Source organism: Echiichthys vipera (genome assembly GCF_963691815.1).
Source record: "Echiichthys vipera genome assembly, chromosome: 20".
In the NCBI taxonomy this organism is placed as follows: domain Eukaryota; kingdom Metazoa; phylum Chordata; class Actinopteri; order Perciformes; family Trachinidae; genus Echiichthys; species Echiichthys vipera.
The window spans coordinates 25571959-25585465 of record NC_139845.1 but is presented as its reverse complement, the minus strand read 5'-3'; the positions used below and the strand labels follow the sequence as shown (position 1 = coordinate 25585465).

The window sequence follows — 13507 nt, the reverse complement described above, 5'->3', positions numbered from 1 at the left end:
GCATCCGGATGTAGCAGAAATAGCTCTGGGGCAGTGAGCCTGAAAAAGGCTTCAGTCTTTGAAATTACTCCTTTATTTGTTTCCATGTGTGTTACCATGACGTAATCACAGAGTAAAAGGTACAAATGCAGATTACATGATCCGTCATCCACATTATAGGAGTGAGAATATCTTGCAACATTTGCACCTGTTTGTCACATTAAATGTGTCAGTCATGGCTCATTTTGGGCAACTAAAACAGTTTGGTTTGAAGGGTAGTTTGCTACTTAATCACAGGGTTACCATGTTATTTTTTCACCCATCTGCAGAAGGGTTGGGGTTATTTTTTAGTAGAGTGGTTTCAAATTTTATTTTAATGTAAAAGCACCCACAAGGTTGTTCTGCTGCCTCACATTGCCTCTGGTACAATGAAGTATTTATTTTAATCGTAATAGATTATACTAGTCTTTTACACAGTTCTATATAGGTTTTACCTGGGTCGTGTAGCCACGCAAAGAGAGAAAAAAAATAGATCAGTAAACTTAAAATAGAACTGAGTTGCACAGGTGGGTTGTAGGGCCTATGCACCCCGTGTATTTTGGTTGTTAGGCATCACATCTACTTGGTTAGGGTTAAATAACTTTTTGCAACTGTAGGAGAGTAAGCCTACTTTTGTTATGGCTAAAATATATCAGTCGCTAAATTAATTATGAATTAACTCGACTCGTTGAAATTTAGGATTTATTTTACCTCGAAGTAAGGGCACCACACCAAATTAAGACAGGATGTATATTAAACTTTGGTGAAGGTTTAATACCTGTTAGTTATTTAAAGTAATTGATTGTTAAATTTTATCAGTCTCGTCTTGAACGCGTTAGTTCGTACCACAGCCTTATCAGTGACCAACACTTTCTGCACAGAACAGAAGACTCTCACAACGACGTAAGGTTATAAACGTTTATTTGACTACCTAACAAAGAGAATACAGTACAGTGCAACACTGAATAGAGAAGAGAAAAAGGGTTAAATGTGGATATAAAAAGCTTAAGACCAGAGTGATTCTACGGGCTGGTTTATAATATCACTGGTGGATTTAAACTGGCGCTAATCAGCCTGTCAACAGAACTCTGATCAGAATTTAAGTGTCACCAACGTTTAAACCAAGAGTTGCATTAAAAGGCCAACCTTACTTTGCCGTTGATATTACAGTCGCCCTGGCGTCTTACAGTCCCAATGCAGGTTCGTAGGTCCGCGTCCCGGTGTTTGGCGGACCTTAGTTCTGGTTCTGTAGACTGGGTCAGCTGCACGGTCGGATCTGCGGGCTCGTCTGCTCCCGTCTTGACTTGAATTCAGCTCTTCAGGTGGCTTGCCTCTGGAAGTAGTTTGTGGTTTGACAAAAATTCTGACTGGTTCTGAACTAGAGTTTGATGCAATTTGTCGGCCAGACATAAAGGAAAAGACGGCACGAGGGGTTTTACTATACTTAGGAAAATTAAAAACGTGTCGTTGAAACTTATAAAGTTGCGTGTTAAAAATAGATTAATAAACGAAAATACTTAAGTAAGAAAACAACGTCTCTTGTTAACTTTGGGTTAACAAAGTTAGACAAAAGAACAAAGGGAACGAAGAGGGGAGAAGAGATAAGTGCAGGAGGTGAAGTAACAGATGGGGGTCAGAGGTGCAGAGGTGCAGTGGTGCAGTAGGAAGTTGCAGAGTGAGAGAGAGAGTCAGAACTGTCCCTTCCTTATCTACGTGAGAAGGAAGCTCTTTCTGACCCAGCCCGAGTGAGTTAACTGCTTTTTATGCCGGAATTCTAACAGGGAAGATTAAACTATCTCTGGTTGATTTTCCGTTATTAATCTTCTTGATATCCAATTTAACTAAAATTTTTAGGCAGACAGTTTTAACAGATACAGATACTTAGTGACGGGCCTATTATCAAAACACAAATTATTTCAGGAATTAGACAGAGACTTTGCACTTCTGAAACCACATAAACATAATCACAACAAGATACAAATAATGCATATAATGTTACACAATTGCAAAAATGTCTTTGAACAGCCAGTTGCGATGAAACATCGAACTTTAACTGTTTTCCAAACTTTTACACTAAGTTCTGTTGCTGTAGATTTTGTTACTGAAAGTCCCTGTTTCCCAACAGAGACTGTCCTCCGGTTCAAATTGCGATCAGATTTGACGTTGATTTAGGTCAAAAGGGGGTCCTTAATCCTGGAGTTCTGGGTTTTATTACCTTGGAGGGTCCGAGGTTGTAAACCACACCTTATCTCTTATCGAAACGAGCATACAAATGTCTTATCTACGTTGTCTTCCTGCAACGCTGAGCAGACAACCAGACACAAAAACTCCCCAAACAGCACTTTCCTCATGAGGTCCTACAATTCCCCCCTGTTGTCGAGCCAAGGACTTGGAACCTTTGGCTCATGAGGTCCTACACAACTTTGCATCTCTCTAATTTCTCCGAATTATTTCCTGGATATCTATTCTATTCTATAAAAAAGCAGTTGGAAATTCTGGCTCTCAATCCGGCTCAGACCCAAAACTGCTGTTGTAGTTTGGGCTCAGGTCAGGCTCACACAGAAACTGATGAGGTTCATGTCGGGTTGGGCCTGATTTTTTGGGCCTGATCATAATATGCTCAGTATGTTCAGAGCTTTGTTGTCCCTTGAGGGGAAATTTGATTTACAGTAGCGGCCACAAACAGTTACAGCAACCAACCAAAAAAAAAAATGAAAATGATAGAATTCTTGGAGCGGAAGCCATTTGAAAGGGCTGCCAAACAGTGCAGTCAAGGTTCAATGCATGCACTTGGAACAAAAGAAAATCTCAACCTATTGTATTTCTACACTGGGGCACCTACTGTATATCTGAGCCCAGAGGGGAGAAGAAGGAATTCCTCCAAGAATGGGTGGTCGGAGCTGGCATTTGATCGAAGATTGATCGTGCCTTCCGTAACAGTTGTCTCTTATAGATATTAGCTAAGGAAAGCTGCTGTGTGCCAATTATTTTACTGGCTACCTTAACAATGTTGGACAAACTGTTTTTGTTTTGTACTGTGAGGTTCCCATACCAAGAAATCAAAGAAAAAGTTAAAGTGGACTCAATAAAAGATTTATCAAATAAAGCCAACGGTGTCCAAAGTCTGCACAGAAAGTAAAGTCTCTGCAGACCCTTTTTACAGACCGCATTTGTGTTTAGGTCATGGTTAAATTCCTTGTCGTCCCCAGATACATAGCTCGAGTGTACGCAAATAACGGTCTACTCAGATGAGCATTTAACATTTGAATCAACTCAGATCACATTGAAACTGTATGGCTGATTGGGACACAAATATGAGAGGGACATTTGAACTTCTTAATTACTTAGAGGAGACCAAAACTAGATACACACTAAAAGTGCATTTTCACTGTCTGAGGTGAAGGATGTTATACTGTGGATGACCGGGGTGAAAGGGTTAAGATGAAAGTACAGCATGTACTACATGAGAGGAGCTTTGTCTGTCGTGGTTCTCTCTTCATGCTCTCAGGCCAAATGTTTTGACCTTTCTCGCCCCACCACATGGTGTACTCTGCTCGAGCCCTGTGCCAGCCCAGGGCCTCCTCCTAACCTCCCCCATCCCCCCCCCCCAGCAGAGCAGCTCACCCATGACATTTTAATCTAGTTGCAGAATAGGAATCGTGGTTTTGCTTGGAGCTCTTCCTCTTCCTGCTCTTCATATTTCAGCCTTCTCTGCAGCCAGTCGCTGTCACTGTCATTAACCTCCTGCAGAGCACACTGCTGTCCTTGTAGCACAGCCCGGCCTTATTCACATACTCTGTCTCTTTCCGTTTGCCCCCCACTGTGACGTCTCTGCAAAATGGAACAGTTTTATAAAACTGCACTTAGATTTAACATGATGGTACGACACATAAGTAGTCTCTGGATTTCCTGTGGACTTTGCTGAACTCTGCAGTTTCATTATTTCAATCTCCAGCTCTTTGTCAAGGTCATGGGAGATATTACATTTGCAATGTAAAGTACAATGAACATACTAATGAATTGTTCTTGAGGGCAGCTGCATCGACATTTCTAGATTTGCCTATAGGTCTAAACATAATCTTAACATAACAAATAGTGAAAGCCTAAGTGAGTTTAAAAGAAAGTTTATACAACAGATGTTTGATTTGTACGGTAGGAAAGATGGTGGTAGTTAAATAAATAAATAAATATAGGACCAATGTAGGACCGTTGAGGGAGTTTGCAATGTTTTGTTTGCTTGCCTGCTTGTTTTTTACTAATTTATTTGTTGTTAGCAGTGTCTCGATGGGGTTTTTATGTGTGTATATGTATGTAAATGGGGGATGGAAATTTCAAAGCTATGCTTCATCCATCCCTTTTTCAGGCCAGGTTTGCTGTTGCTGTGTTGGTATGTTGGTGTCTGTAGTTTGTTTTGACTGATTGCTGTGGTCTTGTGGTCTGTGGAGGGTATTCTTGACAAAGGGACTTAATCTCCACCTTGCCCCAACCCCACCACTGCCTCTCCTTGAGCTAGTTTTTAAACATTTTTCCCCCAAAACAAAACATTCTTTAAAATGTCCATCTAATAACAGAGCAGTTTTAAAATGCCACTAGATTTCCATGTGCTGTGGACATAGTTACTGTGACATCCCCCATTGGTTTGTGGACTACCATTTTGAAGCCTCCATGTTGGTATTTGGCTCTCAGTCAGTGTTGTTTCAATGGTGCTGTCCTACGCTGAATGCTCAAGAGGGAGGGTTTTACTATAGTTACCAGCTGAAGCTAGCACTAGCTAGCTATTGCTAACGTTGTTAGCAAGGTGCAACTGTATGCTAAACAAGACATTTTTAAGTGACAACAATGTTATAATTGACTATAATGAAGTGAACACACTGTCAGAGGGTCACAGTCCTGAGACTTTAACACAGACAACACCCAAAAACAAAATCACACCTGTTTTAATATACACAGTGCCGTGGACATGTAGGACTAAACTTTCATCTATCAATCACAAGGTAGCCTCGCCCCTAAAGCGTCCCCTGCTTTATGGTCTATTTGACATAAACCCATTAGGAAAACATTTACTGAGGGAATAAATCAAGTGAGAAGTAGACTCATTTTGTCATTGACTTCTATGCAAATTCACTTCTTTTTGGAGCAGGTGGAGTCGCCCCCTGTTGGACATGAAGAAGAATGCAGGTGTAAGGCACTTTTCAGGCATTTCTCATGAGGGATTTTCTTCAAATTTGGCACAAGGATGAACTGATTAGATTTTAGAGGTCAAAAGGTCAACCTCTGAAGGACAGAAGGGGAGACATTTGGTCAGATACTGAATTGTTGACACTAATCTTGACTCTGGGACTCAAGGTGTGGAAGTTTTTACAACGCTTGGGCTAAAGGGGCTATTCTGTTGTATTTCTGCAGGAAGGAAGTGTAAAAATGTATTCTTCAGTAGGACTGGTTATCAACTCCGTTTTTCTCTCCTCACAGCTGTTTAGGTCAGTGTTAACTTGTTGTTCTAGTGATGTGATAACATCTCTCCTTCTGTGTTTCCTCAGACTTGCGGCGAATGACGGCAGGTTTCATGGGCATGGCGGTGGCCATCATTCTGTTTGGTTGGATCATTGGCGTGCTCGGCTGTTGCTGGGACAGAGGTCTCATGCAGTATGTGGCAGGCCTCCTCTTTCTCATGGGAGGTGAGTCACATACACACAGTGAAAGCTGATAGGTTCCCCACCTTATCAGTCATCCTAACACTGTAACAAAACAAATCCAGAAGATTCAAGGAACATCCATTTTTTTTATCATTCATAAGGTATAATTTCCCCGAAAGGAACAGATTTCCCTAAGTAAGCCCAAGCATTGCTCTTCTTCATCATATTAGTCAGATAATTGCGCTATGATTCTTGTATGGTCCAAATAATTGAAACATTTCCTGTTAAATGGTTTCAGTGGAAAGCTGTTTCTCTTTCTGAGAGTGAGATGATTGATATCAATCTCATGTCTTTGTGTTAAGTATTTAGCCAGGGGCCACATGCATAAACGATGTGTACACCTGCCAAGTGTGAAGTTGATTGGAGGTTCAGCTCTTGGTATATATGAAGGACAGTCATACATGCATACACAGACAGATTCCATCCTTTATAGTTAGATGCTGCTGCTACAGCACCACCTATTGGCCCAATGACAACATTTATAAACCTATACCGTATATCTTCATATCCACACGTCTACCAAATGTAGTTCCATTAGGACAAAGTGTTCAGGAGATATGACATGTTTTGAAACACAAACTCTGTCCACAGCATTTGAGCAAACTCAAGTCAGTTTTTCCAGGTTGGTCAAGAAAGGTTCTGTACAGCATTTTGTGTTGATTGATAAAAACATGTGGGACAAACAGTGAAAAAACAGAAAGACACTATTCAAAATGGCTGGAAAGATTTTTTTTCCTGAGACTTCAAAAGTTACAGGCTGGAACATCAAGTTTCTTGTAATAGCGCCACCATCTGGCCAGATTGCACCAAATTTGAAGTCAAGTGTGAAGGAGATCGGAGGAGCGGTTCTCGAGATAAGCAGGACAGACAGCCGGACACAGACTGACAGATTCCTCACTTAATAGTTAGAAGAATTTGCACCTCATCAGACTTAAGGAGTCACATGTAGTATCTGAGATAGCTGATATGATAGTGATATGAGCAGAAGTTCAATCATTATTATTTTTGCAGTCTGCACAACATTCTGGAGAATATCAATACGAGGTGCATTTATAAACTGATTTATGAGAGGAATTTCAATCCTTTTGATTTACTTTTGAGCCTCATCTCCCTGTTACTCATCATTTCATTGGAGACTGAATTGTAAAGTCAGTTTCAACATGAGTATGAATAATGATAGATCATCCTTCTGATGATGAATTAGGCCCTGTTCAGACGAAAACGATCTAGAAAGGAAACGTAAAAGTGGCGTTGCGTTCTAACTTTTTATTCCACGTTCAGACGAGCGTCTTTGGGGGGAAATCTGCGTGCATACGGTGACGCAAAAGTGTGTTAGTTGGATGTAGTGTGCACGTTGTGTAGGTGGAGCTGTGAAGCACTGCCGCACAACAGCTGGTGCATGCGTCAAAACTTCCTTCTCCTTCTCTCCCTAACAGCAGAGAAGCAGGACGCCGTACAGTGTGACAGGCATCTGCAGCAGGGTCTGCAGCCTCCCACTGCCTCGGCTCCACCCAGGACACTTGAATGTCCCACTGATGGAAACAGTCCCACATGTTTGTTGTTGTTTACCTGTACTCTGCACATTGATGTTACAGAGCAGATCAGGGCACACTTTAGTGTTTTAACCCTTTACATGGAAACACAACGGGGGAGCCTCCAGTTCCACTCTGGAGAGGAGTTTACCTTTTTTGAATTTCTAACCCCCAAAAACACCATCGGCGTCTAAAAAAAGGCACATCCGAATTTTTTTTTGTTGTTTTCACCCGCGAGCGTTGTCGTGTAAATAGGGCCTTAGTGGTATTCAGGCTACAAACAGCCACTGCTGTGCGTAATGACAGCTGCTCTGGCACCAATGGGGAAGGTTGCTGATGTGACAGTTTGTGAAAGTGCACTTCCTCTGCTGTATTTCTCAGTGACAGGTCTGAGCTGGAGAGGGCAGTTTACAGATGCAAACAATGTTTAAGGTTGTTTCCTCATTCATTATGGAGCACAATGGGAGTGGAAATAAGATTTCTCAAACAGAATCAGGCATATATGGGTCTTTATAAATCTGATGAAAAGAATGCATTTTCACATGGACTGTGTGTTGTAGTCATCACACAGAGACACTTACAGTACAGTGGAAATGACAGAAATAAATACAAATAAATATAGATGTAATAAATAAATAATATATAATAATAGGAACATTAGTTAAATAATTCTGTTCTAGAATAGAATACTAAAATAAACTATATAAGAGTAATTGAGAGATAATACGATATGTTTAAGTGGTAAAGTGAGACTAAAAAAGTGGTTGTGGTGTGATGATTAGCAGCAGAGTCAACTGGTCTGTGTTGACACCAGACATACCATAGTACTAATATGAGACGTGGTTAGCCTAGCTTAGGATAAAGACTGGAAGCAGGGAGAAATAAGTCCTCTAAAGCTCATTGATTGTCATGTTGTATTTGGTTTGTTTCATCTGTACACAAAGACAAATGTAATAGGCAGTTTGTGTAATATTGTACAGACCCAGTCTTCGAGCACAGGTTTTGGTTTCGTCTCTGTACAGGCCCAACGTAGCAAACCTGACAACCTTACGGTGGCGATAAGACTCCTGGAAGCTGTGTTCCATTTCCAGACTACTTTATAATTCTTATTTTTGAGTTTCTTTTGGGGTATTTTTTAACACCTTTATAAGATAGCAATAGTAGAGGCTTCATTCTGATTTGAGTATGTAGTGGCAAATTGCAAAAAAACAATTTGAATTAATTACAGATGGGCTCCACAAACATCTTAAAGAAACAAATTCAAATGTAAGAATAAAACACTCTGCTGGCTTTTAAAGTTTAATTTACTGTGTCCACTGGTGTACATATTGCTATATTTTCACTCAGTACAAAACAGTGAAGTATGTTGATTACCTGCAGGTTGTATTTACCAGCACTTCCTGTGACCAGTTAGACAGATAGAAAAGACTATAAACTGCAGTGTGAAGGGGCCTTTGCTTTTTGTGCTGGGCTCTTTTTGTGAGACCAAAACGTTAGCATTAAAGCATCTGTTAGCTAGTAAACTGCTTATTCACGAACCTGGTGTGATGCTTATAAACCTCCATGATTACGTTTTCTTCTGATCGTGATACGACTTTAATGTAATGTTAAATAGTTCGGGAATCTCGGACACACAAACAATCAGTTTTTCCTCCATCTTTCTAACCTGCTTGATGTCGCTCTCTGGTTGCCTAGGAAACGAAAATGTCACACTCAAAGCTTCTATCTCATTGTCTGCGCTCTTGAAAGGTAAGCAGCAACTAGGTCAAAGTTCAACTGATTTGAACTTTGAGCACAGCGGCAGAGAGGCAAATCTGAGCGGTACACGCCGCTAAATTTGGCGCTGCTGCCTCCTCCATAGGAAATGAAAGGAACGGCAAAGCGTTTTTACTGCGTATAATGTGTAGGGGGCCTTTAGAATTTGAGTCTTCTTCAGTGTCGACGCTGATTTAGATGAATGGAATGTAGTATATCAGTGTGCATATCCAGCACCTAAGCACTCATACAGACACATATAACCCTTGCCATTTCCTGGCAATGAGCAGTCAGCAGTAACAAACCCACACACATACACACACACACACACACACACACACACACACACACAGACACACTGCTGCACAGCTCTGTCTTGGCAAGAGGCAACTGCACACTCAATTATGCTGGGCCTTGGATTAGTGCTGTGCCCTACAGTTGTAAAATGAACAGGCAATTAAAAAGTAAATTATGTTGCTTGGCAATAAAGGAACAAGAAATAGGCCAGGTCAATGTGCAGTGGCCAAGTCACTGCAAAGCAGCCCATAGGGTCACAGCACTCCCAAAATGAGGCCAAATTTAGAGCTGCATCTCCAACTACTTCTGCTGAACACAGTCTAAAGGAAAAGATCTGTTCAGATGAGATAAAGTGGACAGATTATTAAAACATACTAGCCAGGCATCGACTGAGTTATTTGCAAATGTGTATTAGTCTGGAACCTCTCAGTTCAATTTTGATTTCCAAGAAGTGTTATCAACAGCAGAGAGCAAAATGCTTTTGGAAGCAACTGGATAGACCTAGGGTCTACACGGTGGTGTAGTGGTTAGCACTGTCGCCTCTCAGCAAGAAGGTTACAGATTCGCATCCCGGCCTGGGCCTTTCTATACAGAGTTTGCATGTTCTCCCATATTCCTCCCATAATCCAAAGACATGCATGTGTTAGGTTAATTGATGACTCTAAAATTGCACGTAGGTGTGAATGGTTGTGCGTCTCTATGTCCCCTGACAAGATTGACTGGTCCTGTCCAGGGTGTACTGCATTTGAATGATAGGGGAACATCTGCAAGCTCCAGTTTCATGTTGTCGTTCGGCACGCAGTTCGCTCTCTGTTTGCTAGACATCGCGACACACAGCCGCGATATCGGGGGTGTGGGGGCACCCTGTGCTTCCGCTCTGCCTGCTCTTCTACTGTCACCGACTTTGACTTACACTGCACACCCATGCTGCCCACGTGCAAGTTTTAAGTTCCTCTCCTCTAAACAAGACTGTACATTCGCCATAATAATGCTATGTATGCCACATTTACGGACCGTGGTCCGCCTTTGTACCTCTCAAGAAGTGCCTCTACCGGTTCGGTACGAATACGTGTATCTATACACTTCCGGCTTTCTTACAGTGAAGACGCTTTTCTCTTTCTTTCGTCTCCGCTTACAATTCTTTCTGATATTCTTGCTTTTCTTTTATGATAAATTACGAGCAGCTGCTCCTGGATACTTATAAATCACTGGGACTATACACTTTTTGTAAATAGCAGACTTCTGCCATAATTAAATATTTTACGAGTACTTCTCCACCTTGGCCTACCAAAATGCTACACAAAAACTGGGATTAAGGAGCTAAGCTAACAGAAGCTAATTAGCAACAAGATGCCTCCCTTTTCCAAGGATGATTACCACAAACTGCTTCAGAAGATAGCAGTACTGGAAACAAAAATGCCTCAGCTTGAAGTGAACGTGGAGATAAATGGACAATATGGGAATAAATCTACTCTACCGATAACCCAAAACACTGAAAGGGAGCAGGCTAATAGAAAGCTAACTAGAACCACCAAGACGCGGCAGGAGCCAGGTGTAAATGGCAGTAAACCAAACAGTCCTCCCTGGAACTCTCTTGGTGCAAAGCCAAAGCACTACAAATTGCCTCCCTCAAATATAGGAAGACGGTTATCAAGCAGAACCCAGCACCTGGAGACTCATTATGACACCGAGTGGCCTGCACTGCCATCACACAGGAATGTCTCTTCAACCCCAATACCATGGAGAAAGCAACCATGGACCGAGGCTTCTACAAAAACTAAGAGCAAACTGCCCCAAGACACAGGGATTCTACTAGAGAACAGATTTGCTCCCCTTTCACAAGACTCCCCAGAAGAAGGCTCATCTCCCAGGACCAGAGAAAAGTATGTGGCTAAATCCTATGCTATTTAGTCTTAAGCAAGCTGTATCCAGCCCTACGCACAAAGATTGCTGCTGAGCATCTGACACTGAAGTCTCTCATCACCCACACAGGAGCCCTTGATGTTGTGAAGCAACAGTCGGAGGTATTAAAACAAGACTTCATTGATCTGATAAACAAAGTTCAGTGTTTAAATACTGAAGTGTTTTTCAGTGGACCTCTACCAACAGTTCGGCGAGGAGATGAGAGATTCAGCAGTTATTTTGTGATCATCGGTAGATATCAATCCAATCGAGTGGTTATGACATGTGGAGTTCCTCAGGGGTCTGTCCTTAGACCCCTTCTGTTCAACTTATATATGCTGCCTTTGGGTCAAATTCTGCAGAATTCTAATGACAACTATCATTGTTATGCAGATGACACACAGATATATTGCACTGTCTCCAGATGACTGCAGTCCAATAGAGTCATTATGTCACTGTTTAGAGGAAGCCAAAAATTGGATAAACCAAAATTTCTTTCAGTTAAATCAGGAAAACACTGAGATCATTGTTTTTGGCAATAAAGAGAAGAGGGTTGTTGTCAGTATGTTAGGATCCTGTTCTCTCAGTCCCTCCTCTCTTCCTTTTGTGTGAGTTTGTCTCCCTCTGTCTGTTTTTTCCCTGCATGTGTCTCCCCTGTGTGTTGGTTTGGTATGGAACGGGTAGGCGTGGTTCAACCACAGCTGCAGCTAGTTACGCTGATCACCTCTAGGGGTATAAGAAGCCGGAGGTGACCTGCATGCAGCGCCGGACCGTTGTTCTCATTAACCTGGTAACCTTCGACGGTTGGCTCCCGTTTCTCTCGTTCGAATCGGTATTTTCGCTATGTAAAGCACATTGAGTTGACTTGGTATGTGCAATATAAATAAAGATGCCTTTCCTTTTCTTACGACGGACTCAAGTCTACTTTACTTTACTTGACTGGACAAAGAACTGGACTGGACTGGACCCTACATGACTTGACTGGACTAAGGACTCAAATCTACTTGACTCAGTGCGGCTGGTGGCACAGTGATTAGAGCAGTCGCCCCATGTAAAGAAGCTGAAGGTCCTTGAGGCAGCGGCCGCGGGTTTGACTCCAACCTGCGGCCCTTTGCTGCATGTCTCCCCACCTCGCTCTCACCCCATTTCCTGACGGTCCTATATAATAAAAGGCTTGGAAAACTGCCAAAAATTTTTTATCTTATTATCTTTAAAAATAAAAAAATGTACTTACCTCGACTTGTCTGGACTAAGGACTCAACTCTTCTTAACTTGACTTGACTTGACATAATCTGTGACTTGACTTGAAGATGACTCGGGACTTACTTGAGACTTGGACCAAATAATTCCTCCACCAACAATAGACCACAATGCAATGCAAGGTGATGAAGTCAGGCAGCTCAGGTCCGGAAGTAAAAGTCTGCAGAGACAGTATCAGGTGATGGTCTACTGGAGCGTTTTCCAACACTTGATGGACTTAAGTACAATCAATAGATGAGTTCACATGGACCCCTAATATTCCACTATTAATGGGAATAACTGCCCAATCTTAATAAAAATGCCACATTTAAACACCTCAATCAGAAGAGACTGGCCCAATATCATTTTTATTCGGATTAAGAAAGGTTGGTGTAAACATTTTCAGTGTAAGAATATCAGCGCCTAATAACCAATGCTTAATCTGATTTCCTCTGTCATTGGAATAATACACTTTTCCTGCATGTGTGTCCGCACCGTTGAACACACAGAAGAAGAAGAAGAGGGACAGAAAAAGGACGGCAGTTGCAGCAAAACACAACTGGTCAGCGAGGGAAAATGTTTTGTTGGAAGAGTTGAGGATTTTCGTCCACTAGGATCATGATTTGCATGTTCAGTGGAAGTGGAGCTCTTACAGTACTCTTCTCTGGGACCACGTACCTCTCCTTTAACGTGCATCATTTCATAAACAACCCGTTTTCTCTTCCGTTCCTGGTCAGTAAACTCTGTAAGAACGACTTCCTCCCTCCAGTCTTTGCTTCGCACTTTTATCCACTGGCCCTTGGTCTTTGGCGGAGGAAGGGGCATAAAGTTTACTGTCCCTGAGCTGAAAATATCCTCCCAGCCTTTCCCTGTTCACTGATCGCAGGACAATATATGCTGCTGAATATGAAAAAACAGCAGAAATACCAACAGTGTTCCCAGGACACGGTGTGTGTCCATCTTGGAGAAGAGAAATGTGACAGATGTGGTATTTTTCTGCCAGATTAAAAGTTTTATTTTCATGAAATGGTCTGGGGCATGTGTTGTGTTCTTACTTAAGGACAGCCAGAC

General features: G+C 41.9%; 1 protein-coding gene across 1 annotated transcript in view; it reads left to right on the top strand.

The window, feature by feature from the left end:
• Positions 1-13507, top strand: part of tmem178bb (transmembrane protein 178Bb) — a gene marked incomplete at both ends in the record, with an annotated part of 169677 nt that overhangs the window by 154149 nt on the left and 2021 nt on the right. Inside the window, one exon of the mRNA XM_083935240.1 lies at positions 5556-5693. Coding sequence (XP_083791366.1) covers positions 5556-5693 — 138 coding nt within the window. The remainder of the gene's footprint in view (positions 1-5555; positions 5694-13507) is intronic.